This window comes from Cinclus cinclus, chromosome 2, assembly GCF_963662255.1.
Source record: "Cinclus cinclus chromosome 2, bCinCin1.1, whole genome shotgun sequence".
Taxonomy (NCBI): domain Eukaryota; kingdom Metazoa; phylum Chordata; class Aves; order Passeriformes; family Cinclidae; genus Cinclus; species Cinclus cinclus.
The window spans coordinates 27,635,336-27,662,855 of NC_085047.1; the positions used below are offsets into that span (position 1 = coordinate 27,635,336).

General features: G+C 45.5%; 1 protein-coding gene across 2 annotated transcripts; it reads left to right on the forward strand.

Annotated features, from left to right (window-relative positions):
• The first annotated feature begins 1,645 nt into the window (after positions 1-1,645).
• ATP1A1 (ATPase Na+/K+ transporting subunit alpha 1) lies at positions 1,646-27,520 on the forward strand. 2 transcript variants are annotated; one of them, XM_062515502.1, is made up of 23 exons: positions 1,646-1,843; positions 9,294-9,398; positions 10,589-10,648; positions 11,632-11,835; positions 12,187-12,300; positions 12,838-12,972; positions 13,129-13,246; positions 13,725-13,993; positions 14,992-15,190; positions 16,627-16,736; positions 18,116-18,250; positions 18,783-18,975; positions 19,446-19,621; positions 20,155-20,291; positions 21,573-21,723; positions 22,239-22,407; positions 23,007-23,161; positions 23,518-23,641; positions 24,413-24,558; positions 24,685-24,815; positions 25,385-25,486; positions 26,604-26,695; positions 27,133-27,520. In XM_062515502.1, exons 1-23 carry the CDS (start codon positions 1,832-1,834, stop codon positions 27,159-27,161), a joined length of 3,066 nt encoding a protein of 1,021 aa, XP_062371486.1. In that variant the 5' UTR covers positions 1,646-1,831; the 3' UTR covers positions 27,162-27,520. The 2 variants fall into 2 exon arrangements, with proteins under 2 accessions (XP_062371486.1, XP_062371488.1); XM_062515504.1 differs by lacking the exons at positions 1,646-1,843; positions 9,294-9,398; positions 10,589-10,648; ... (6 more) ...; positions 18,116-18,250; positions 18,783-18,975 and having other exon boundaries at positions 16,714-16,736; positions 27,133-27,507.

Consider the following 27,520-nt stretch of genomic DNA (forward strand, 5'->3'; position numbering starts at 1 on the left):
TCCTAATGACTATCCCCTTCTCCCCACCCACAGGCAGGAGCCAAGCCTTTCTTGGGAAATTTCAGATGAAAATCTCAAGGGTAAGTAATGAGAGTTATCTGAGTGTCGCCTCAGGGTCAGGTTGGTGCAGCTTGGTAGGGAGACAGCTGTCTAGGTATTTTCTAGGTAAATCAAAAGCTTCAGCTTCCCAGGCTGTCAACGCAGTGCAAGTAATAATAAGGACCGTGAGAGGCTCCACAATGGAGTTTATGCAGACAACTAAAAAGTGTCTCTGAAATGCTGGCCTGCTGTCTAAAATTGCATCTGATCTCACTGCTGGTTTTCGCTTTCATGCTCAGTGTTCTGTTGCAGAAGCATCTCAGAAGTGAGTGATCAAGATGTTTCTAAGTCCAGCTGGAGTCACAATTACGGACCATCTCCCACATGTGCAAACAACAGATTCATCAGAAGTTCTGAAAACAGGTCTAGGGAGCAGTGACAGGGCCAAGCCCCATCACCGGTGTGCTGCCTCTATGCATGATTGTTTAAATAAACATGATGTTTGCAGTGGCAGATCTTCCCCTAAAAGATCATGGTTCCATGGGCAGTTTGATGAGCAAGCTTTTTGTGCAGGATGTTTAAGGCTTGAATTCAGTTCTCTTCTCCTATGGAAGGGTTTCAAGCCATGCTAAGCAGGGAAGTGCTGTAACTATGTTCCTCCTTCCCAAGAAAGTTCACACCTGATTTTGGAACCCTCAGCAGGTGAACCCTCCTGAAACTTTCTCATTTCCAAGTCATACAGGGTTCTAGGGCTTCTACTAAGCTGTCAAGGATAAAAAAGACCATCAGCTAATTTTCTTTGCCAGAAAATCTAGACAGAAGTAAAAGCAAAGTCAACAAACTTCTGCAAAAAAAAAACCCCAAAACCAAACAAAGTGAACAAACACATAATTACTGCATCTGTCTTTCCCAGAATTTGAAGTATAAGGGAAGGATGACCATAGCCAAACTTGGTCCTCCAGCCAGGCTCCCTGAGCAGCAGAGGGCATAGAAAGCTGCCGCCCCAGTTCTTCACCGACTCCCGAATCACCAGAAGTAGTTTCCGGCAAGAGCACGCACATCTCCCCCGGAATGGAACGCGCTGATGCTCCGGCAGATCGGCAGCATGGCAGGGACCACGCCCGACAGAAAAGCGTGTGGACGGAAAGGAAGCACCAGGGTCTCGAGCCCCACAGCGAGCGGCGGCAAAACCCGCGGGGAGCCGTCACCTGGGGGCTCCGGGCGGGCACAGGGCCGAGCGCCCGCAGGGGCGGGGGACAAGGCGCTCGGGGAGCCCCGGCCGGGCGGCGGCGCCGCACACAAGACGGGCGCCGCGGAAGGGGCTCCCGCTCCGGCGAGGCGTGGCTGGGGCAGCCGGGGTGAGCCTCAAGGTGAGCCCCCCCGTCCCAAGACGCACCCGGGAAAGCGGAAGGGCCCGCGGGCGCTACTCCCTCCCAGCCTGGCCGCAGCCGCTGCCCCCTCCCCCGGGACCGCCCCCCGTTCACGCCCCTGTGTGCCACGGGGGCGGGGTGCCACCACGGGCTGGGCGTGGCAGTGGAGCGAGGCTCTTTATGCGGCGGGAACCCGGCTGCTGCTCGAGCTGCGCGCGGTTGCGGCATCGGAGAGGAGCGACCCGCGCGGGGGCAGAGGGGGGCGAGGCTGAAGGCGAGGAGCCGAGGAGGAGAAGAGGAAGGCGAGCGCCGGCCGGGGTGCTCCCATTGTTCCGCACCTGCGCCCGGCCGGGACACGTGGCGCCGCTTAGCCCCGCTCCTCGCCCCCCGCCACTTCACCCGCACGCAAGTCGCCCGGCACCATGGGCAAGGGGGTGAGCGGCGGGGCCGATCTGGGGCGGGAAGTGGGAAATTCAAGAAGCCGGACCGTGGTCGGTGCCCCTTCCCATTCGACGGGGCTGAGCTTTGTCTCTGCCAGGCCGGGGCGGGCACGTCGGGTCGGGTGCGAGGGCGGCCGCGGCCGTTGGCGAGTGGCGCCGGTGCTGCCGGCCCCAGCAACGTGCGAGGGCGGCCGCCGCCGCCGCCAGCGGGAAGGAAGAGTCGGGCCGAGGGCGTGGCGGAGCCCGGGGCAAGCAGCCGGCGTCCTAAAGACCCCGGCTCCTCCTTGAGGCCGCTTCTCCCCGATGAGGGGCCTCCCGCCAGCCCGCAGCCCCCGGGCCTGCTGTTATCTGGTGACCTTGCGGAGCTGGGAAGGGAGCGCGGCTGCTCCCCGGGCTCCTGGGAGTACTTTAGACTTGTCTTGAGACACGAGTGCACGGCGTGGGGGGGGCGGGAGAAGGAGAGCAGTCAGCGGTACTCGGGCTAATTTGCCTGTTGGTAGCAGTGAGGGTGTGATGGTAGATGGTGGCAGGAGAGAGTCGGACACGCCTGGGGTCTCTCGTTCAATGGGGAAATAAATCCTCGCAGAAGGCTGTGCAGCTATTTCTGCCCTGTATCAGCATTGTTTCTACCTTACAGCCCTTTTATAGGGCCGTAGGGAGGAGAGGTCCTTAATTCGGATCGTATCTTTTAACTAAAGAAAAGTGTATGTGAAGGCTGTTGGAAGGAAACAGTGGTGGAAGGCTGTTGGGTGATGTTGTGCTCAAGCACCCGCGTGTGGAGCAAAAACACCTCTTGGCTTGCTCTGATACCGTTTTATGCCAAAAAAACTAGAGTCCAGTTTCTGGGTTTTGTTGCTTGAATGTTTGTTTTTTTCCCTTCGAATGCTTCCCTGTTTATCTGTGTGTAGTTGGAGATGTGTAGATTTGTGTTTACTTTTGGTTAAACACATTCCTGTAAAATTCCCAGATTTCTCTGCTCCTTGAGGAGAGGGTGGCCGTGCAGGGCCATGGAAGGGGTGGTAGCATGTTCCCTGCCAACAGGTGTTCTGTGCTTCCCAAGCGCTGTTCAAACATTGGCTTGACTTTGTATTGTCCTCATCGGTGCAGTACAGCGGCAGCGATGTTGACATAACTGCATGAATAGTAGGGAGAGCTACAAGAACATGGCTGAATGGAGAGTTGCTCAGAAAAGGGGGTTGACGAGTGTGTGGGGTGGGCTTTCAGCATTCGTTCTGTGTATGAAGTTTCTTTTTCTTTTCCTAAGGAAGTCCTTCTGGTGCTTGGCAGCCCAACCTGTTGTATTTAAGTCCGGTAGGCAACAGGCCATGTGGACAGTAAAAGTTCATCTGGGAGATATGACACTGAGGAGAGATTGGGCAGTATTCTGATTCTTGTTTAAATCACTAGGGCAGCCTTTGAGTTGAGTGTGTATGTAGAACTTGCAGCACTAAAGGCTTCAGGGGCTCACCTTGCCGTGGTGGGAGTGAGAGAAGATACAGATGCTTTCCAGTGTAGAAAGCTGTCTTGCTTCGCTTCAGATTTCATAGGTTGCATGGGTAATAAAGCAATTGGCCTGAAACTGAAGCACTGCCACAAGGGATAATTCAGCAGGGATAATACGGCTGCCTTTCTGGTAGTAAATCACAAGATTTATTCGTTCAGCAGTGAGAATGTGCGTGTATAATTGGGGACCCCCTAAAAAAATGGGCGTGTTGAGAGCGAGGCAGTGAAAAAGGTGGAGTGTGGATGAAACACTGAACAGCATGTGCCTGCCCTGATTTAGGGTGCCCAAAAAGGAAACTTCTTTCCTATGGGTGCATGGGATGGAAGAGAAAAAAGAGCATAAGTGTGAGAAAACAAGTTTCTTCTCTCTGGCTGTGAGGAGAAGCGGAGTCTGTTTTACTTTAAATGGTAATGGGGCAAGGGGAGGGCCATCAGCTGCTGCTATGCAGCCCAAAAAGCAGATTATCCAACGGGGTAGCAGAGGAAAGCATTCTGGGTTTCATTCCTGTTCAGAGCTGACTGGAAGCTGTATAGAGCAGCATGTTTCGCTCCCATCTCCCTTTCTGCACATGCATAGCACAGAGTTGGTGGTGTCTGCTTTGGGTCACTTTTGGAGGTCAGTTCTGCCTTAAAGGCCGTGAGGAGGAGATGTCTTTAATTCAGATTGTATCTTCTATACTAAAGAAAAGTGTGTGTGTGAAGGCAGCTGGAAACAGTAGTGAAGACTTTTGGAAGCTGGATGGTGTGATCAAGCACCTGTGTGTGGAGCAGAAACACCTTTTGGCTAGATCAGATTTCCTTGAGCCCCAGTTTAGGGTTTTTCCCCTGTCAGAAACTAGGAAGGTTTATTGCATAATGGAACCAGCTGAGGGGAAATCTTGCAAATCAAAGCAATCCTTATCTGGTGCAATTAAAAAAATCTTAATAGATTACCTTTCCCTTCCCCCATCTTCTTATTTCCTTTATTACTATGGCTATTTTGACAGTTCACTTTTTATTATTATGGCTAGAGGATAGTCCTTTTGCCTAAGAAAACCCTGGGCCTAGTCAATGCATGTTTCTGGAAAAACAGATGGACAGGGGTCTCTGGCAAGTGAGGTGAACTGTAACAACCCACTTCGATCCTGAGCTGCTGAAAACTGCAGCTCATCCTTCACCCAGGTCTTTCCAAAGAGTAGCCTTCACCAGCTCATCTAGGGGAAATCTTGATGTGTTTATTAACTACTAGAAATGTCTGGGGGTATGGTGACTATTACAGGCAAAGAAGTGAGGAAGGTGACTCTTTGTAGTTGGCACAACGCCAGAAAACAGAGGATGGGCTGCTCAGCTGTGCAGCAGTGACATTTGGAAAGCCCTCTAGGGTCTTCACACAACTCCAGAGCAGTAGATATGTTTGTCCTAATACCCAAAGAGGACTTAAGGTGTGTGGGTGGTCCTTGTTTTATCCTGATTATTAAAAGCTTGATTAGGTTTGCATCTCTTCACATGGGAGAAAGAAGAGCTTGTCCTTTCATAATTTGGGAAGCAACAGTCTGTGCACAATTAGCAATTACTAGCTGTTGAGTAAAAAACTGCCTTGTACTGTCCTAGATGCTGAGAGTCTAGTCAATTGATGGAGTTTAAATTTTTGATTCAGGATAGGTGATTGAACATAGCTCTTGTGAGGGTGTAAGAACAAAGAAACCATTCCATCTTTTGCTGGGATTATGTAGGGTCATGGAACAGTTTCCAGTCCAATAGGTGGAGTTAGTTTTATGATTCATCTGGTTAATATATTTACTGTCTCATAATGCAGCAGGACAGTAACTTTTCTGTTTTCTCTGCACAATTGATTATAATGACATAAGCAGTAAAACAGACCAGGCCTCCAGAGACTGTATAATTTGTTTTGGCTCTTACTTGACATTTCTTGTTGGATTAGGTGATCTTAGAACAGGGTACTTCTGAGCTTGTCTGCTGATTTGTATCCCTCCTGTTTCCTGGTCAGTCATGGCTTGTATTGAGAACATCAGCCATGAATGGTTCAATTAGCCCAGAAAGGAAAATCATCAGCTGTATCTGAAAGACAATAGGATTTTCTGGGGGATGTATAAAACTTCTTATGCTGGTGTGTACAAATGTTGTGCCTATGCCAGTGGAAAAAAAAAAATAAATCTTGCATTTAAAAAAAGAAGCTGCATTGTTTTTTGTTTTTTTTTTTTTTTTCTGAGGCAGTTTTGATGAGTCAGTTCTTGGGCTAAGTCAAGGAACAGGGGTGACATTTTTGATGAGACAGACCTTCCTTTGTGTTCAGGCCATGTGATTAAATTGTGATAAGATGTGGATGAGGAATGCCACAGGCCTTCTTCTCTTTGTACAGCAGGGGAAAGAAGGGGAGAGCAGGGAAATCCTACAGTGCTGAAGTGGGGTGAAAATCTCCTCCCCTGGCAGCCCAGCCAGCACAAGCCTTTGTTGGACAGATTGGGCTCATCTTGCAGGAAGGGAGGCACTGGCCCCAGAGGCACAGAACAGGGGCAGGACTTGGACTCTGATGTGTGTGTCAGGTTCAGATTTGAATAATGAAGCAGGAAGTTCAGATTCTGCACTAAATGATCCTGTAACAAGAGCTGAAGCTGATTCTCCTGACTTACCTACTTGCATTTTCAGTAAGGATGGGATGTAGTACTAAAGCAGCAGAAGGGGAAGTATTGAAAATGTTTTGTTTCTTTTTTTTTTTTTTTTTTTTTAAGCTGAGGAATTGCTGAACTACTCAATAAGATGGACTCCATTAAGACCCAAATACTTAGGTGCTTAAAGAAACAAGTACCTCTATCCACTCTTTGTTCTGACTGCAGCTGGTCACTGGGCTTTTCGGGTTTTTTTTTTGTTTTTATTTTTTTTTAAAGCAAATCATGCTTGAACAAGGGCAATGAGCCTTTTCATGTTTGCCCACTTCTAGATTGTTTCAGCTGTGGCTGAAAGCTTAAGCACTCCTATATTACTGGATTATTCACTGCCCCCAATGAGCTGAGTAACTGTATTTCTCACAGAAGTTTCAAAGAACTAGGAGTTTTTTACATCATCTGCAAGAGTTTGCCAAGCTTTTCTTGGGGAGAAGGGGTGAAGCTGATGGAGTGGTAGACAAGGCACTAGCTCCTTCACCTTTGTTAGGAATAATTTCTCATCTCAAGCAGTAATCAAGAGGCATGTGTTTTGTGCAGGGCTATGTTTGGACTTGTCTGCCATAGCTGCAGCTGAAGTCAAGGTTGTTTCCTTCAGAGACTAAAGGAAAGAGATGCTTCATGGTGACTTTTTGTGAATTGTCCTGTGGCAAATTCCTGTGATGCTGGACTGTGAGGACCTTGCTGGTTTAAGACTGTGGCTTTCACTTTTTTAAGAAGGAAAATGGGAATTTAGGTGCAGGGAAGAGAATGTCAGGAATGCTGACAGTCTGTAGTTCTGTGTCCTTTTCCTGGATCAGTGGAGGCAAATAGCTCGGCTCTGCTCTACTTATTAAAAGCTATTTCCATTGCACAGCTCTGTAGTGGCATGCAAAGTTTGTCTTTGCTGAGCAGGCCAAGGGGAGACTTCTGTGCATGTGAAATGTGTGACTATGGCTGCAGAGTGTTGCATACAGAGCTTCCTCAGCACAGTAAAAACCCTTGTCTAGATGCAACAGAGGGGTTATTTTAGAAAAGCAATGATCTTCTTTTTCATGCAGTTTCACTTTTGGTTTTTACTTCTCTTGAAATAGATAATAAAAATTTCCTGTGCTAGCTGCTCATCAGGAGAGGTCTTGGATCCAAACAATAGTTCCTGTATCCAGATCACACTCAGATCCTGCTCTCAAGAGTCCAGTTCATGGTTTGAGGTGTTCATGCAAAGAGCAAGCAAGGCAATGCCTTTGAAATATTTTCTTAATCTTGTTAAAGATTTGACTCTGGTGCCACTAAGTGCTGTTTCATCTTAAAGTTCTTCTCAGGGATCTTATTAGGTGAAAATCTCACCTCATAAAACTTGGCAGAGTGTAATAGGTCCCACACAGAAGGGAACAGAAGGTTGTCTTTTAAGTGTTGTTTATGTGCACTGTCATGATTTGTTTGTCCTTAGATGCTTGTTTACCTCATTATGAGTAGATCTAAATCTTTGCATGATTTCATGTAGAATTAACCATAATAAAAGTGAATAAAAATCCTACTGAATAAAGAGGCTTTAAGCAAATCATCTGCTCTATGAAGTGTAAGCAGGACTAAGCACAGATTGAATCTGCAAAAGTGTACTGCTGCTTTGTATACCATTCTTGCTGCTCAAACTGCCATAAATTAAAAGCAGATTTCTGTTGCGTAAACTGGCCAGCTAGTTTGCCAAACTGAGAATGAAAGTGCTGGAACTTAGCCCCCAGAATTGACCAGCCAGAGGTACCACCTCTTATTATCTTCACTTGATAGGCTGCTTTTCTGCACCAGAGGCTGTGGAAGGCTGGGAAAGGGGAGGGAGAGGAAGATTTAATACCTTGGAGAAAACATAAGTTGGCTCTCAGGAATTGGTTTCTTCTGTTCTCCATCACTTTTTCAGCTTGAGCTGGGACTCACGTGTCAAGACTGCCTGAATAGTATGTAGCTTGCTTTCCTCCTTGCTAGGCTTGCACAATGTCTGGCTCTAATCTGTGTATTGAGGATAATACTGAGCAGACTCCTTTCACTAGCTCATTTTTGTTATTTATTGTAGTGGCATAACTTTTATAGAATTATGGAGGTTGGAAAAGACCATTAGAATAATTGAGTCCAACCTTTAACCCAGCATTGCCAAGTCCACCACTTTACCATCTCTCCAAGTGCCACATCTACACATCTTTTAAATACTACTGGGGATGGTGACTCAACCACTTTTCTGGGCATCCTGTTTCAGGGCTTGACAGCCCATGAAGAAATTTTTCCTAATAACCAATTTAAACCTCTCCGGGCACAACTGGAGGTAATTTCATCTTGGGAGAATAAACCAGCCTCCACCTGGCTTACAGCCTCCTTTCAGGAAGTTGTGGAGAGCAATAAGGTCTCCCCTGAGCCTCCTTTTCTCCATACTTAACAACCCCAGCTATTCCTCATCAGACTTGTGCTCTGGACTCTTGCCCAGCTCCATTGCCCTTCTCTGGACATGCTCCACCACATCAGTGTCCTTCTTGCAGTGAGGGACCCAGAACTGGACACAGCACTCAAGGTGTGGCCTCACCAGTACCAAGTACAGAGGGACAGTCTCTGCCTTGGTCCTGCTGGCCACACTATTTCTGACACAGGCCAGGATGCCGTTGGCCTTCTTGGCCACTTGGGCACGTGCTGGCTCATGTGCAGCCATGATTGATCTGCACCCCTAGGTCCTTTTCCACTGGTCAGCTTTCCAGCTACTCTTCACCAGCCTGCAGCACTGGGCGTTGCGACCCAAGGGCAGGACTCAGCACTTTGCCTTATTAAACCTTGTATTGTTGGTCTTGGCCCATCAATCCAGCCTGTCCAGATCCCTCTGCAGCGCCTTCCTGCCCTCCAACAGATCAAACCTCCTGCCCAACAGCCCCAGTATCATCTGCAATCTGACTGAGGGTGCACTTGGTCTACTTGTCCAGATCGCTGATAAAGATGTTAAACAGGACTGGCCTCAGTACTGGAGAACCCCACTGGTGGCCAGATGCTAGCTGGATGTAGCTCTGTTCACCACCACTTTCTTGTTCCAGCCCTCTAGATTTTTTTTTTTACCCAGCACATGGTGCACCAGTCCAAGCTGCAAGCAGCCTTTTTCTCCCACAGAATGCTGTAGGAAAGTGTCAAAGGCTTTGCTGAAGTAGAGGTAGACAATTTTAATAAACTGTAATAATTATGTCTACTTGGCAGTCTTGGGTGTATAGTTCATGTGTACTGCTGAGGAATTTGACTGTAAGATGTTTCTAATAATGCTGTGTCTTCCCTTGCAGGCTGGAAGAGACAAGTATGAGCCCACTGCTACATCAGAACATGGTGGAAAGAAGAAGGGGAAGAAGGAGAGGGACATGGATGAGCTTAAAAAGGAAGTTGTGATGGTAAGAGTGTAAGGTACAGAAAGAGCAGCTTTGAGCATGTTTGCTGTGCCCAAATTCTGTGCCTAATCCGACTAAAAGAGAAACAAGCTGGTGTGCTAACCATGTGGTGTGACTGAAGGCACTGATGTCCCTTTTCCTCCTCTCTGTCACCAAGCCAGGTGTGCTGTGCTTCAGCATCAAGATGAACACACAATAGACCCTGGCAACATCACTTTTCAACAGGCACTTGACACAGAACCAGAGTCTGTGCTTGCCTGCATTACCCATAGCACAGTATAGATGTATTTCCTCAGCCAGGCAAGCGCTCTCTGCATAGTAGCATTACAGGCTTTATTGTGCTGTCGTGTGAGTGAGACTGCTGTTTTCATTCCAGCTGAGGAGTTGAGGCTGTAAAGCTCCCTTTACTGCTGGCCTCTGCTCAGACTGACCTCAGTATTATTCCTTCTAATTGTGTTTGAGACTGTGGGGAGTGTCTCCCTTCTCCATCTGTGAAAGCTGGATGATGGCTGTATCTGTCTGTGAGCATCGTCAGGCTTAGATCTGCCGCATCCTTGAAAGTGATGCAGATTTTGTTTGTGGGGTTTGAGACTGGGCTTTAATATTTTTTACCCCTCTGCTAGGAAGAGGGGATTCTGAAGATTGCTCAAAGATTGCACTCTGTGTTAAGTAGCAATGTGTACTTAAAGCATCTGCTCCTCCAGTACAACCTTTTAAGTGAGGCACTGCTCTGAACCAGCTTGATCCAACTGAAAAATAGCCTGCCTGTAGAAAGAAACACTTCCCTCAAAGCAGTGTTTAATATAACAACACTGCTTAAAAATGTGTGAAATTACAGGTTTATTCTTCCATACATTCCTACCTTCCTTCCCAACTCCTTTTCTTTCCACTCCTCTCTCAACCTCCCAAAAAAACCCACCCACTCAGCTTTCGCAGAATCTGCTGGAGGTGTAAGGACTGCACTGAAAGTCAGACTTTCTCAAAAAAAGCTTTCAAGTACCCACATAGTCACAAGAATGCTAAAGATGACACTGTGCTGAATTCCAGAATGAGTTTGAGATTTTTCTTCACAGAGAGGATGGAGTCCTGCTATCTCACCAACTGTTACAGATAGGAAGCCTGGGGTGGGAGCTGGAATTGCTGAGCTCTTTTCTCAGATTATTTTCTCTTCCAACTATTTTCTTGTCTTTTAGGATGACCACAAGCTGAGCCTAGATGAACTTCATCGTAAATACGGAACAGACTTGAGTCGGGTAGGTAGACATTGTGTTCCTTCCTTCTTTGCCCTGATCTGAAAAGAAACAGCCACAGCTCAGAGCATTTCACAAAGGGAGATCTGGGTGGTCTTTTTTTTTTTTTTTTTTTTGTGTGTGTGTTTAATCTCCGCTCCTCCAGTTAAGTTTCTCAGGCTTTGAGAGAACTGTTGAATTCACAAATACTTCTCTTACCCTCCCACTGTACAACTTGACTGCAGTGCTGTAGCGATTTTGCTTCTGACAAAGTCACTGAGTTGTTCAAGGTCAAGTTGATTCTTGGTGTTATTTCTTTCCAGAGGAGCATGTAATGAGGACAGATGTTTCTTATGTTGCAAATGTAGTTTAGAGAGCTAGGGCATGCCCAGAGACTTAATGATGGCTAGTGGCTGTTAAAATTTTGCTGTCCTGCAGTAAGAGGTGTGCGGGTATCCTAGACTACCTTAGAGTCCAGTGCAGAAGCGTTGCAGTGGTTTTACACTTTTGCTGTTGTTTGCTTTGCTTAATGCATTTCTTGCATGATTGCATATGTGATCAAGTCTGCTCTTTGTAACAGTACAGAGACTTGCATTTTTGTGTCCAAGACCTTGGCTTCTGAAAACTGAACTTCCTGGAAGGTTGTTCCAACATGTCATTACTTCTATGGCCTCCAGCTTTCACTTGTTCCATAAGTTGTTAAGGGTGGATGGCACTGTGCTGTTCCTCAGAGCTTAAAAGTCTGTGACTGCAGCCTTCTTGTCCTGCCCTTCTTCAGTGTCTGTAGGCCCATGGCCTGCAGGCTCCTCAAGTAGCATTCAGCATCTTGTAGCTCCTGTTTTGGCATTCAGCTCTTGCATCCTGCACTTGTGTTGTGGAACCCTGGCAGCTTTGGATGTTTCCATTACCTGTTAGCAGCTCCTTGTGCTGTGGTAGAACCTGAGCAAATTCAGACCTGCATTCTGCAGTTGGTCTTGCCACAATGGCTAAAATACGCTCTCTTGTAGGGTTTGACTTCTGCACGTGCAGCTGAGATCCTGGCTCGTGATGGCCCAAACGCCCTCACCCCCCCACCCACCACTCCTGAATGGGTAAAGTTCTGTCGGCAGCTCTTTGGAGGATTCTCACTCCTGCTGTGGATTGGTGCTATTCTGTGTTTTCTGGCTTATGGCATACAGAGCTTGATGGAGGAGGAGCCCAACAATGATAATGTAAGTAAAAATGTCTGGTTTACCTCAGAGGCAGGCCAAGCAGCCTGTTGGGCTCAAGGCAGATTAACTTCCTTTAAGCATTCAGTCCAGAAGCTTTTCTCATAAGCACGGGAAATTCAGTGTGTGAGCTTAACATGTTTTGGAGTGCTTCCACATAGTGAAATGAACAGGCAACTTCCTTTGTGTTGTGTTAACACTAGCTTGTGGACAGCCTTTGTGTGCAAAATGTACAGAGACTGCAAGTACCTTCATGCTTGTGGTGGGGCACTTACATGCCAGGCAATTTATTTTCACAAACTGGAAGCCATTCAGGCAGATTGTTCTCTGACTCACTTTCTCTGCTGTTTGTAGCTGTACCTGGGTATTGTATTGGCAGCTGTGGTTATCATTACTGGCTGTTTCTCTTATTACCAAGAAGCAAAAAGTTCCAAGATCATGGAGTCCTTCAAAAACTTGGTGCCTCAGGTATGGAATAAATAATTTCCTTGAGGTTTGGCAAGTCATAGCTTGTTCAAAGGTATTAATGGTTTTAAACATCTCTAATTGCAAGGGCCTGGCTGTTAATGTGTGTTACTAGCTCTTATTTTTAAGGGATCTATGAGACTGCTCCAAGTAACTATGCTAATAGGCCAAGGTAGTTACTGGAAAACTGTGGGTTCCACCAGCTTGTTAGCAACCATGGGACACTTTCTCTGTGGTCTGGGGAATTCAGTAACTGGTGTAATGAGCACTAAAATTTGGATTCCTTCATGGACAATCTGGATCATACATCACACTGTCACCTTGGTAACAAGGATCTTTAATATCAAGTAAAAAACCCTTATTTTCCTAAATAATATATATATATATCTATATATATATATATATATCTCAGATATAAACATCTTAGTACAAGTAGAAACCTTTTAGAAGCATAGCATAACTATTTTAAGATTCTCAGATCTCTTGAGCCTTTTCCTAAGAGTTGCTTTTGACATAGATTGTTTCTTCACTGTTTTTCAGCAAGCACTTGTAGTCAGAAATGGTGAGAAGATGAGCATAAATGCTGAAGGTGTTGTAGTTGGAGATCTAGTGGAGGTAAAAGGAGGAGACAGAATTCCAGCTGACCTTCGGATCATATCTGCACATGGCTGCAAGGTACAGTAGTGACAGGCTGTTGGGAAACTTCATTCTAAAGGAGGATGAGTTAGTTTTCTATGCTGTGAATGGGGGCTGGAGTGGAGAAGGAGGATAGGGAAATACCTAGCATGCATCTGTCTGCTCATGTATGACAAAGTACTCTCTTTCATGTAGGTGGATAACTCCTCACTTACTGGTGAATCAGAGCCTCAAACCAGGTCTCCAGACTTCTCCCACGAGAACCCACTGGAGACCAGGAATATTGCCTTCTTTTCCACCAATTGTGTGGAAGGTATGTGTGAATCCTACTTCCCTGAAGTATGAACAATGATATTGAGCTGTATAGGTAAGCAGTGTGAATACACAGTGACCCTACTTCTACCATGCAAGAGCAGGGTGGAAGTTCCCATCGAAGTCCTTGCCCATTCTGACTGTAGTACTGTAGAATGGGTGCAGCATTACTGGGTTTTTTATTCTTGCTTCTTTTAGAGGAGTAGCTATGTGATGTCTTCTAGCCTGCCTGTTTTATTACAAGTAAAAAGTGTTGAAGTGCAGATAACATAATGTGAACCATGAGGTAGAGCTGTATGAGGTACTATAGCTGCTGCAGAAAGCAGGAATGTCAGGCATCTCTGGCAGGACTTTTGTTGCAGCTCTGAATATGGGGGTAGGCAGGCTTTGTGCTGAAGCCCACCCAGAACATCTCTTCCACACCTACAGGATATTAAGCTGTGGCAGATTTTATTTTCTGAAACCCATCTCTCTTCTAGGCACTGCCCGTGGCATTGTCATTAGCACTGGGGATCGCACTGTGATGGGCCGTATTGCCAGTTTGGCTTCTGGACTGGAAGGGGGAAAAACTCCCATTGCCATGGAGATCGAGCACTTTATCCACCTCATCACTGGGGTGGCTGTGTTCCTGGGTGTCTCCTTCTTCATACTTTCTCTCATCCTTGAGTACACATGGCTGGAGGCTGTTATCTTCCTCATTGGGATCATTGTTGCCAATGTCCCTGAAGGGCTGCTTGCAACAGTTACGGTGAGTGAAATTGGAAAAATAGATGGAATTTGCTGCATATGTGATCCTTAAGGAAGTGGAGTGGTCTATCTCAGTGTGCATTCAGAGAGGTGAGCACTAAATTAATGGAAGGTGAGTGTGTAGGGTTGGGCTTTATAAAGTTCAATGTATTTTAACTAATTCCCTGAATCAACATCAAGTTCTGCAACAATTCATCTCCTAAAGATGGGTCCCTAAGTTAGACCTGCACAGAGGCTTGGCATCATATAGCTGAAGTGAGCAAGACTAGGAGTTCTAGTCCTGCCTTTTTCTGTGGCAAGAAGAGGTTTTCCTGCTAGAACAGTCAGATTTTCTACACTCACATGCACACTAGCCCTTCTGACCCTTGACAGAGCATCCAGCAAGCTTCACTCTATCTCCAGCTTTTGGTCTGGGATCTTTCAGAGGTTTTTATAAGTTCGGTTTCCTGAACAGGTGATGACAGTATCGAGGTGTTCTTAGGTATATGGAGAGTGGTGGTAGACAGGAGAAAGTGCTTCCGTGCTGCCTTAGGAATGAGTAGCAACCAAGCCAGGGAGTGAACAGTTAGGAACTGGAGCTAGATAAGAGCCTCTAGGAAGAAAATGAGCTGGAATGGCTCACTTTCTACCCAAGCAACTTGCAAGCCCTATCACCAGAGCTAATTTGGGCCATCTCATATGTGGCTTGCCTTCACCTATTTTGAGAACTATGATTAGGAGGTGGCAACTTTGACTGAAATGTTAGTCTGAGGCATGTTATTTCCTTCCCAATGCACTGAGAAGCAGGAGGCTGAAACCTTTTCTGGAGGTTTTGTAATGAGAAAAATGTCATTTAAACAGCTGAAGTGTTGTTTATTTTGCACTGGCAGGGTGAGCAAGGAGTTAGGGAATAACTGCAGGGCATGGAAGTTGGTTGTCGTTCCATGTGCATATTAAGTTGGATAGCAGTGTCATTAGTGCACAAGTGTACCTAACCTGACATCTCTTTCTTGTCCCCAGGTATGTCTGACACTAACAGCCAAGCGTATGGCTCGTAAGAACTGCTTGGTGAAGAACCTTGAGGCTGTAGAGACCCTGGGTTCCACATCTACCATCTGTTCTGACAAAACAGGCACCCTGACACAGAATCGCATGACAGTTGCCCACATGTGGTTTGACAATCAGATTCATGAGGCTGATACTACAGAGAACCAGAGTGGTAAGACTGCCTCTCTGTGCTTGAGGCATTTCATTAAAAAATTACTTTTTCTGGGCCTTCCTGGATGCTGGTACTTCTAAGAACCTGTGTTCGTAACTCTCCAGTTCAAGTGACGTTTTCACAATACAAGGACTTCCAATGTACAGTCTAGAATGAGCATAAAAAATTGAAATGACACATAGAAAGTTTTGCACTGTACCATTTAATCCGTAAAATCTGTATAATCCTTATAATTAAACTCTGTTTAATCCTTAAACTCTGTACAGCCTGCCTTTTGTGCAGAATTACTCCATCAGAATTTGAGCCTCTTAAATGTTCAGCCACATATGTTTGTCCTGTACATAGAAATATTTGCAAAGTACCTGATTATCTTTGCTAAAATATATCTTGATGAAATTGCTTAATCTTAAGTCTGTTGATAGTATGGGCAGCAGAAGTGTTGGCCCTGATAATAATTACTTGAGGCTGGGCATAGATAGAAAGTTCCCATGTGGAACTAGATGGTTGCCTTTGGACAGGGGTTTTACCCACAACACCCAGGTTACATTTGCATAGTGCCAGCAATGAATGTAAGACTTTAGTAGGAAGTTTCTCCTAGTTGATAAGAATCTGAAATCTCAGTGTGCTGTGCAACTGAGAGAAATGCTTCTCTCCAGAACTGTTCAATACAACCAAACTCAGGAGTTTCCTAGCAGTTTTCTGCCTTGTGAAATGCTGTGCTTGCAACACATTACTAGCATAAACATTTTTCCAGTGGTGCTGCTGCACCCTGCCCTGAACCAGCCCAAAACATTGTGCTTTTTCTGCACTGCTTTAAAAAGCCACTTTATTTAACACTAGTGCAAGGTAATGAGCTATAAATAGATTTTTTGTAAGCCCTAGGCCTGGCAATGGTTGTCTTGGTTGCAGTGGAAATAAACCTAGAAGATTTCACTTCATGGAAAGTATGTTAGGTTATCAGTTAACTGTCTCTTCAATTAATCTCCTTTAAAGCCAACTTAAGAGCCAGAATGAGAGAGTATCATTATTTAAGCATTGTTCCTTTGGGAGCTATTTCATCCAGTTCCTGGGTTGATGGATAAAGAGAGACAACCTAGAGGCAGAACCCAGCATCCCTTACTCAAGCCCTCCAAATGAATGTCCAGTATTCCTGTCCAGAGTTCCTTGACTATGTCAAGTGTGTCCCTCTGTTTCCACTGGATACAACCATTACTGAAATCTTGAAAGCAGAAGTGTTTTCTTGCACACCTTCTGTTTCACCCTCTGGTCTTAAAATAATCAACTGCTCATCAAGAATCTGGGAAGGGAGGAGGAAGGAAAGAGATGTAGTGATGCTTTGAGTGTTTAGTGTTTCTGACATAAAGGTTTCTTGCTCTTAAACCTGTGGGATTTTGACTTTGAGGGGTGGATTTTTGACATTCTTCCTCTGCTTTCAGGTGCTTCCTTTGACAAGAGCTCAGCCACTTGGACTGCTTTGTCCAGAATTGCAGGTCTCTGTAACCGTGCTGTGTTTCAGGCTGGCCAGGAAAATGTACCTATTCTCAAGGTGAGTTCCCAAAAAAAAAGTGTTAGTCTTGTTCCTCACCACATCATCTCAGAAAGGTAGTGAGGTCACATGAACCTTCCAAATAGAGGTAGCTGCCACTCTTAAATCTTTTCTGCAGTCTAGCACTCTTAGAGGAAGTGTGTCGTGGGCAGGGGAGATGGGATTGAAAAGACATTTTTCCCACAGCAGAATCCACTTGCCAATCCAACCTTGCCATCCACTGCCATCTACACTCAGTTTGGGAGACCAGAGATTTCAAACAGGGCTAAGAAAGACTAGAAAGCTTTCCTAGGCATTTCCCAGTATCTGGCTGTTCCAGGAATTGCTGTCTCTGACATTGTACACTTCAAAGCTACAAACACCTGGTGCTGGGAGAAGTAAACGTCAGAGCTGGTGGAGCAGTGATTGTGGGAGACTGGTTAGAGACAGTCTGCTCTCACTTGCAAGTCTCCTTAAGCTTTCACTGGTACAGTGCTGGTGCAGATGCTGGCGTAGCACCAGTTCACATTCCTCCTTCTGAACTGTGACCCATCCAGGGCTGAAATTAACCATACAATACTTATAATCTGTCAAGTATTAGTCATGTTGCTTAGTAAACTTATTCCCAAGGGTGTTCTGATGCAGCGGTAATAGAGATGATAGAAAAAACTATTTCTCCCCAACACTCCTCTGACTGTATTTTAAGTCTACAAAATGTATCCTGAACTTTAAGAGCTGGAGTTTCTTCCTTTTTTAAGGAAGGCTTGGGAGAGGGGAGTTTCGAGAAGTCTTTAGATACCAAAAAATTAGTACAGAAATGAAGAAAAAAAGTTTATCACAGACAAAGAGACCAGAAGGGCAAAAAATGCTTGGCTGCAATTGCAGCAAAGGAAACTTCAACAGGGCATTGAGCACATACAGATCTCTTGGGCTGAGAATCCTCATCTCTTCCAAACTTTATGGGGAGGGAAGACATGAACAGATCAAGTTTCTCCAAAAGGCTTGATAAGCTGGTGTTATATATACTGGAGTGGGAGAGCACATGAGCAAGTGTTTCTGTGTGCTTGTCATCAGTCTTCATCTCACATTAGCTGTTCTTCTCAAAGTTTACCCTCCAGCCCCACTTGGTCTGACTGTACATGGTTATGTGACTTTGTCTAACCTTTTAAAAGGGCTTATTGACTTTGCCTCAAGAAGACTGCTGCTCTCTCAAGATGGGAGGCCTGGCTTTCTGAAATGCAGTATTTGTTGGTACTAGATAACAGAATTATTTATTCTTTGCTTTCATAAAATGCTATGTAGAAGCTGGGACTGGGCTGTGATGAATTCACTCTTAAAATCTGTTTTAAATAGCCAAACTTCTGTGGTTCTATGTTTTGATAGTTGTCCTTTTTCCTCAGCGAGCAGTGGCAGGAGATGCCTCTGAGTCTGCACTTCTGAAATGCATTGAATTGTGCTGTGGTTCTGTCAAGGAGATGAGAGAAAGGTATCCCAAAGTGGTGGAAATACCATTTAACTCTACCAACAAGTACCAGGTATGCAGGTGTCCTCTTGAAAGGAGAGCAGCTGTGTGGAGTACTTGTGTGAATTAGCACACAGTGTGCCTCAAAACTTGTTCTGGCACCCAAATCTTGTCTAGCTATTACTTGTTTGAAGACTATACTATAAATCTAAGTTAACAGACCGTAGCTACACTGTAGGAGCTGCACTGACACTGAGGTATCAGCTGCTATCAAAGGATCAGACATGCTCTCAACCTGTGTAGCACTAGTGCACAGAAGGTGGAGTAATTAAAATCTGGGAATAGGAATTAACTGCTGGGAAGTGACCTTAACAGGTGGCACATGGACACAGAAAAGGTCATTACAGCACCTGCAGTTATATGTTCGTGCTCAAGAATGCCCAGATTCCTTAGTTTGTAAACTTCTTTAAAGTGTGGGTAAAAGAAAACTAAAGCAGAATATCACAAACAGCCCTGTGCTGCTGTAGTTGCAAACTACTGATGTTGATTACTCATTTCCTTCACAGTACATGTTTATAGAACAGATTAATTTCTTCCACCCTTAGCTGTCTATCCATAAAAATGCAAATCCATCAGAATCCCGTTATTTGCTGGTGATGAAGGGAGCTCCAGAGAGGATCTTGGATCGTTGCAGCACCATTCTTATTCATGGGAAAGAGCAGCCACTGGATGAGGAAATGAAAGATGCTTTTCAGAATGCCTACCTTGAGTTGGGAGGCCTCGGGGAGAGAGTGTTAGGTAAGGAAAAACAGCCTTATTACATTGGGCAAGATTTGTACTTCATGCTCCCATGTAGTCTTCACAGATTAAGTGAAGGGTCACTCTGTTCCTGCAGTGTAACCACAGTATTAAGGTCAGTTCAGCAATTCATGTAGGGACAGTCCTGCCTTTAATTTAAAAACTAGCCTGCAGGGTCTGGTCTTTCCCAGCAGCAGAGTCTCGTAGATCAAAATGCAGCAAAGCATTTGGGACCTTCCATGGGCCCAGACGGTATTGGGTTTATTCCACTGCTCAAGAACCAGGCTGTGTCTGGGCACCTAGCAGCAGCTGGTAATTACCAGAATAGGAGCATGACTCCAGTCTCAACAGCCCTGGCTAAACCTCTCTAAGCTGCACTGTTATTCTTGCATAGCTGTTTGCAGAAGCAGTAGGCTTCTCTGCCTCCTGATGTGTAGGAACAGAGTAAGTGTGGGTTTGATGTGTTACAGGGTTCTGCCACTTGGCTCTGCCTGATGACCAGTTCCCTGATGGCTTCCAGTTTGATACAGATGACCTGAACTTCCCTGTAGACAAGCTCTGCTTTGTAGGACTGATGTCTATGATTGATCCACCTCGTGCTGCTGTGCCGGATGCGGTTGGCAAATGCAGAAGTGCTGGGATCAAGGTAATTTATTCCTGGGTTGAAAATCGCCTCACTTGATACCTGTGGAAATAAAGGGCTTCCTTGATCTCCTGTGATGTGAGTGGGTAAAGTAATTGAGCAGGATTTAACTACAACTACTTCGGGGTTTAATTTCTAAGTTGAATATAAATGGTTGTGTTCATGAAGTGAAAAATGAGTGAAACTCCAGACTGCTAGGGCACTGGCAGGTGCTGAGGGCATGGTGTCCCAAAGCATGTGATTTGGCTCAGGGTGAGTTCTGCATGTGCTACAGTACTGACTAAAATGAGAGGGAAGCACAGGCTGGAAATGGAACTGTTTCCATTAGCTCAACACGAAAAATTTTTTGTCCTCCATCCATCTCAATCCCTGGCATACTGGTAGCAGGTTATTTGCCTGTACCTCAGATTTGCCCTGTGCTAGAGCTCAGGAGTAGAACAAAAGACGTGGCCTTTCAGTGTAAGGGACCCTGCCTTTTGGGCAGTGCTGCTCTGCAGTGCAGGCAAGGCTCTCATTGTAGTCTGTTTGCATTTCAGGTTATCATGGTTACTGGAGACCATCCGATCACAGCCAAAGCCATTGCCAAGGGTGTCGGCATCATCTCAGAGGGCAATGAAACAGTAGAAGATATTGCAGCTCGACTCAACATTCCTGTCAGCCAGGTTAACCCTAGGTAATGTCTGCTGGGAAAGGCCTGAGCTGTTCAAAGAATTAAGCATTTGCCTTGGATAATCCCTCAGTATTTCCCCCTGGGCATGAAAAGCTTGCTATTTGCTTAGCTCAGCATATTGTGATTCTTCAGTGTGTATCATGAGTTATGTGAAGAATGTACAAGACTGTCTTAAATGTGCATGTCCTGTGTGTGGGAAGAGTGAGAATGTAGGAGTGCAAAGGGAGCAGGACTTAGGGCAGGTAGAGGAGTTGACACTAGTGCATAGCTACAAGCACAATAAATGTGAAAAGGGAACTCCTTCCTTTTAAAGAGTTAATGCTTGCTTTCATAGCCTAGCTGGGCTGAGGCATCCTCAGAAAATGTGCTTTGGCATAAGCAGGCTGTTTGCAGAATGGCTGGGCTGTCTGCATTGCTTAGTTTCACCCAGCCTGTGTTTGGGCTGGAGGACAGCCATATAGCTTATGAACTGTGAATAGAGACACCCTGCAAAATGACATTACTTGGGTTTTTTGTTGGTTTTTTTTTTGTTGGTTTGTTTGGTTTTGTTTTTGAGATTTAGAGGGCAACTTCAAAACCCAGCAGTGCAAGGCTGGGGTTGGCTGAGCAGCATGACTGAGCAGGTTAGCAGCTGGCTCTAAAGGTGGGGAAGTAATTTCCCTGTCTAAACTGGGTGGTATCAAGAGCTGTGTGGCTAGTGTCCTATTCCTATAAGGGATGGTATGCTGGGCTGGAGAGATGGTATTTTGCTGCAGCATGTAGGGTACCAAACCAGTCTAAATATAACATTGCATGCTTTTGTGGCCAAAGGGTGTAAATTAGTTGGAACTGGCATGGTGTGAACGCTCGGTGAAGAACCATGTGTCATCAGTCACATGGCCATCAGACTATTGCAAAAAGGATTGCCTGCAGAAGACAGCAGCATCTCTTGAAACCTTGGAAGCTACCTACCTGAGCCAGAGGTTCCTTTTTTCCAGAGGGGCCAAGATTTGTGGAAACAACTAGTCTTTGCCTTGATGCACTTTGGAAAGCTTTGGAAAGAATTAATCTGCTCATGAGGTTTTTTGTCAGTTGCTTGGTTCTATTTTGTTTTTTTCTTGGTGTTCCCCATTGCCTCTCAAATTTTGAGCATCATACCTCTATGCGGAGGTTTCCTGGATTAGTATGTAGTCATAGCAGAAGTTGGTCTTTCCCAAGAGCACTGAAGAGCCTTATTTTTATGGGGCAAGTACAACTAATGAAGAAACTTCTTGTGAAGTAAAACATGCTTTCTCTTGTTTGCAGGGATGCCAAAGCTTGTGTGGTTCATGGCTCAGATTTGAAGGACATGACTAGTGAGCAATTGGATGACATCCTGCTGCACCATACAGAAATTGTCTTTGCCAGGACATCTCCTCAGCAAAAGCTTATTATTGTGGAAGGCTGTCAGCGACAGGTAAAGAGGGGGGAATAAGGATGTCATATTAGAGAAATTCCCAGACATATATATGTAAACTGCCAGGCAGTTCTGCTGTTGAAGTGGTAGGGCTAAGTCTCTTCAGTACCCTCATGTAAAGGGCCAGATTAAATCTGTCAGCAGCTGAAGGCTTCTGTCAGGCTGCTCTACAATACATAAATATAAGGGTCTGGCAGGAGAACGTCTTCAGTTTGTACCGAGGCTTTCTTCTGATCCCAGGATGTTCATTAGTAAATTTAATTCCTAAATGATCTGGATGTGCTTGGGAGAGGAGGATCCAACATGTTTGTGTTGCCCAACATCTCCATGGAGAGAGCAGCATGGCTCTCTTGATGAGCCTGATCAGACGAGGGGAGAGCAAGAAGGAAGTGAGGTCTCTTTACAGCAGAGTGAAATAGTTTTTTGTGCTTCACCTGAAAGGTAGGAGAGAGCTTTTCTGCCCAAAACATCTTGCATGATGATTTCAGTCTTGCTGTTCCTCTCTTTGTGACTAGGGTGCCATTGTAGCAGTCACAGGTGATGGTGTGAATGATTCCCCAGCCTTGAAGAAGGCTGACATTGGTGTTGCTATGGGTATTGCTGGCTCAGATGTCTCCAAGCAGGCAGCTGACATGATTCTGCTGGATGACAACTTTGCCTCCATTGTCACTGGGGTTGAAGAAGGTGAGTCTATAACTTGTGCAGTGGTGGTAAAGTAACATGCTTCCGCATCCCCTTTGAAACAGAGGCATCTGGGCGCCTCTGTTTTAAGTTTGTCTCTATGACAAGTGTTTTCAAGGAGAGCAGCACTTTTCCTCCTCTCTTCAAAGTTTTATTCCTTTCCAGGAGTGTTCAGCGTGACACTTTTGGGATGGATAAGAGCAGGAAGCAGCTGAGTAACAAAAGCTACTTTGTGCTGTTGCCTAACATGTGACCTTACAGTCATCTTTGTCAGCTGAGTGTGGCACATGTTCCTCCCTGATGGCAAAGCAGCTCTCAAACAAGCACAGCAGAGGGTCCCTCCAGGGGTTCTTGATGATATCCAGAAACCAGTGCTTAGTATCCTACTCCTGTATCAATGAGCCCTGACTGCTGTGACCAGAAGTGTCACTCTCCACAGGTGTTGCTGTGCATGGAGCAGTCTCACCCTTACATAAAAGAACCCTTTCATTTGCTGGGCTAGCATTTTGCCACTTGGTGTTAGCATTGAGGCTGCCTGTGAGCTGCTTGGCTGCCTTCTGCTGATAAGTGAGAGTTACCCTGTTCTCTCTTCCTTGCCCCAGGGCGTCTGATTTTTGATAACCTGAAGAAGTCTATTGCCTACACCCTGACCAGTAACATTCCTGAAATCACGCCATTCCTGATCTTCATCATTGCAAACATACCCCTTCCTCTGGGAACAGTCACCATCCTCTGCATTGACTTGGGCACTGACATGGTGAATGTGGTTCTTTTACCTAAAGAAAAGAATGTGGATGTTCTTAGGTACCCTAAAGAAAAGGGCAGGTGGAAGGAAAATGCTTAAATACAGTTTTCTCTAAAGTTCTGATTTAAAGTAAGCAACCATCTGATATTCCTTTTATTTATATTAATCTCATGGCTCTTGAGTCTGAAGATCTTTCAGCTCCCTGTAAGGACAAACTGGGGAAGGGGAGGGGGTAAGGTCGTTTTGGAATAGAATATCACGGCTAGGGCTTTTGGGGAGTGCTGTTTCTGCACAGAATGCATGGGATGAGGAAGACTCTATAAAATGGAGAATTGAAACTCTTCTAACAGCAGTCCTGCCACCCTCAGGTCCCTGCTATCTCCCTGGCATATGAGCAAGCAGAGAGTGACATCATGAAGAGGCAGCCCAGAAATCCCAAAACAGACAAGCTGGTGAATGAACGGCTGATCAGCATGGCCTATGGGCAGATTGGTAAGATGCTCTGTTTTCTTTGGCACCAATTTGAATTTAGTGGTAGCAGGGGTTGTACACAATCTTGAGTCAGTGAGTATTGTGCTTATTTTGGTAGGGTTGAGGTTTAGGGTGTGTAAACCAGAACCTCAGGCTGTAAAGAACTTGCCATGATTCTTCCCCCATGGCTTATAGTGGTGGCTTGTGCAGCTTGATCCATTGAATCGCTTTCACAGTAATTTTGTTTAATTGCACAGCACTGTAAAGGAACTGGCTGACAACCAGCTCTCCTCTGGTTCAGACTTGTTCAGCAGGAACATAGATCCCATTGTTAGTTTAATTAGAAGTAAAGGATTCTCTCCAGCATATCCCTAAACACACAGCATTAGGAGCCTTGATTAAAGGCAGCTACAGAGATGTCCTCAGTTCACAGGATGGGAGCTCAAGCTTAATTGCTGCAGACCTCGAGAACCTTCTTGACTGTATTTTGCAAGGGCTGGGTGTGGGCAGGGCATAATGAGGATTCAAAGAGTGTTTTATCTTGTGTCCTTGAGTATGGTGCTACCACAGCACAGGGCAGAGCAGACATAACTCTGTACAAAGTGGGGTACAGAAGCTGCTCAGCACAAGGGTTGCAGTTGATGTTAGGATGACCTATTTCTACAGCTGCTGCTTGGGATACTGAGCCCCACAAGGAGTAATTTTTAAGGTGGGTTTCCTGCAAGCTGTTGTCTGTTATAATTGCTCTGAAAGTAGCTTCATCAGTTTTATTGTCCTTTCTTACCTGTGTAGGTATGATCCAGGCCCTTGGAGGCTTCTTTACCTATTTTGTAATCATGGCGGAGAATGGGTTCTGGCCTTCTGGCTTGCTAGGGATCAGAGTTCAGTGGGATGACCGATGGATTAATGATGTGGAAGACAGCTATGGGCAGCAATGGGTAAGTTTTGAGGCACAGCTGAGAGGCTGCCAGCCAAAATATTAAGGCCTGCTGAACTTGGTGTGAGCACCAGAGAGCAAAGGCAGCATGTCTGAACAAATGCTCTCTGCTTTGTCTGCTTCCTAGACCTACGAACAGAGGAAAATAGTGGAGTTCACTTGCCACACAGCCTTCTTTGTCAGCATTGTGGTCGTGCAGTGGGCAGACTTAATCATTTGTAAGACCCGAAGAAACTCTGTCTTCCAGCAGGGGATGAAGTAAGTTGGCCTGTCCATGGAGGGTTTAAAATTGGACTCTGTGTTCTCCAGCACACAGCATTCTAGTCCTTCATCCCAGCAGTGTCTGGGTGTTTTGGCAAAAGTCTTGATCAGACTGCCTTGGTACTGGGTAAAAAAAGAGGACTGGGTGCTCTCTTCCTTGTAGTACTTGCTTGTAGACTTGCGGTTGTCAGGCTGAGGCAAAAAAAAAAGTGATGGCTTCTGTTGGCATTGTCTGTGGGATCTAGCCCACCTCAAGGGACACTGACTCCAGCATACAGCCTTGATTTCTTGATCTCGTACATCAGGAGATCTTGTGGCATGAACCCCAGCCACCTCCTGAATTTGTGATGAAAGCAATTGCTGGTTGACTTGATTGTGAACTGTCTCTGAAGAGACTTAAAATACCATCATGGCAACTCTGCTGTCACCTTGGCTGGATCACCTGATAAACTTCTGGGCTGGACTGGAATGCCTGTTTTCATTCACTCCCATGTGGCAACTAGATGTTTTTTAGGATGTCATCTCTGAAAGTACTTTGTTCCTGACTTCTTTCCTGTTTCTTCTAGGAACAAGATCTTAATATTTGGTCTCTTTGAGGAGACTGCTCTGGCTGCCTTCCTGTCGTACTGCCCTGGGATGGATGTTGCTCTAAGGATGTATCCTCTGAAGTAAGTTGCATCATGCTTTTTATGTAACAGATTATACCACAGAACAATAGTGTTTGCGGGGGGGAGATGGAGAAAAGTAGTTGTGAACTAGTGGAGCATTACTAGTGGTTCATCACTTGTGAACCCTTAGTCTTAGGAGTTCAGGCTAGAGGGTGTCAGTGATCCTTTGCTGTCCTGTGGCACACCAGGGTTTTCTTCACTGTGTGTGGAATGTTTGAGAAGCCTCCTGTTCAGTGTCTCACTAAAAATCAGCGCTACAACTTCAGTACCAATGTGCTCTTGTGCAGCTCCCTCTTGCATTTGTTTGCATGGAGTATTTTTATGGGTAGGGTACTGCACCTCCAAAGAAAGCCAGTTGTATTGCTGTAAATCATAGGCCCGATGACTCTTGGGTACTGAAGAACTGCTGATGATGTCTTGTGCCTTTTCCCTACATTCCTTGGGAAGAGAACAAGTAGTAAAATCTTTTAAAAGCTGCTACGTAGATGCAGATGACCAGTTGATGCACAGTAACTTTCCTAATGGTTGGGAGGGTGCCAACATCTTAAGTGTTGCTCAACAGCATTGCAACACTTCATGGCAAGGTTTAGTCTTAAGCCAGAGGACTGTTAAGTGTCATGAAATCTTAATGGAAAAAAAAAATCTTAGTACATCTTGCGTTTCATTCAAAGCATTGCCTGGAGTTGGGTGCTGAAGTGTGAGCATTTCCTAACAAGAAAGCTGGCCTGTACCCAGTGCCTGCAGCAGCTGGGTGTTAGTATGTGTAAATCATGAGGGTAACAATAGAGTTCTGGTGAGCAAGGCCCTGGGCAAAAAGGTTGTGAACTTAGAGGAAGTATTGCTTGATTAGTAGGTGGGGAGGTGCTGGTACAGAGATGAGCAAAGGTGCCGTAACACCTTGTGTTGGAATTACTATCCAAAAGTGGATTAATCTATGGCAACAGAAAACCTGGTACTAATTTTTGGTTTGGAGAGTTCTTGAATGAACCCCATCCAGACTGAACTGGCAAGCTGGCTCATGCCAGCCTTTTTGCACTTGAATGTGCCATCAAGTGAGAGCTGTGCCAGCCAAAGATCATCTCCACAGTTTGTTCTGACTGTCTCCTCTCCCAAACAGGCCAACCTGGTGGTTCTGTGCTTTCCCATACTCCCTCCTCATATTTGTGTATGATGAAGTCAGGAAGCTCATTATCAGACGCAACCCTGGTGGTAAGAATGTGCTGCTCATCTGTGTGTTTCCTTCCCCACCTTTTCATGCTGGTGTCTCCAGAAGCCCCAGCCAAGCTTGGGGACTCCTAAGCACTATTTGGAGTTGTATTTTGCTGTGTTTTCCCCTTCCTGAACATTAATTGTGCAGTTAGTTCAAATTAAGGACTTCTTGCTGTCCCTGCATTCTCTCCCATTATATAAAAATACAGATGCACTGAAGTAGATGGAAAAGACTGATGCTTGGATAGTTCTAGAAAGCTGGAAGAGCTCCTGAAAGCTGGAGAGCATCAATTTCACGAGATTTTCCCATTGTGACAGGTCACTTATTAGCTCAGGTGCAACAGTGCAAGTTTTCAAGAGCCTAAAAGGAACTCTCATAAACCTTGTATTTGGTTTGCCTTGAGAATAACTCTGCTTTCTCCTTTCTTTTCCTTTAGGCTGGGTGGAAAGGGAGACCTACTACTAAAAAGTACCTGTAAAACATTCCACACACAGCCTGTGCCACCTCTCCACCATCTCCCTTGCGTGCATACTTCATCTTTGCAAGAGCAGAACTGTGCCTGAGCAGGAGTGAGCTGAAACTAAAGGAAACATGAAGAAACATGGACTGGAGGAGAAAGCAAGGGGGAGGTTTGGGTGGGGGGACTGTCCGACCATCAGTCCAGGGGGTGAGAGTTTGAGTAGTTTTATGTGCCTTTGTTTTTGTAAAAGGAAATGGAGATTTTATATGTGGATTTTTACAAATAAAGATGGATTATAAGAGGATGCCCCCATATGGTCTTAGGTGGATGTTTTTCTGAAGGCAAAAACTGGTTCAGGACAGCT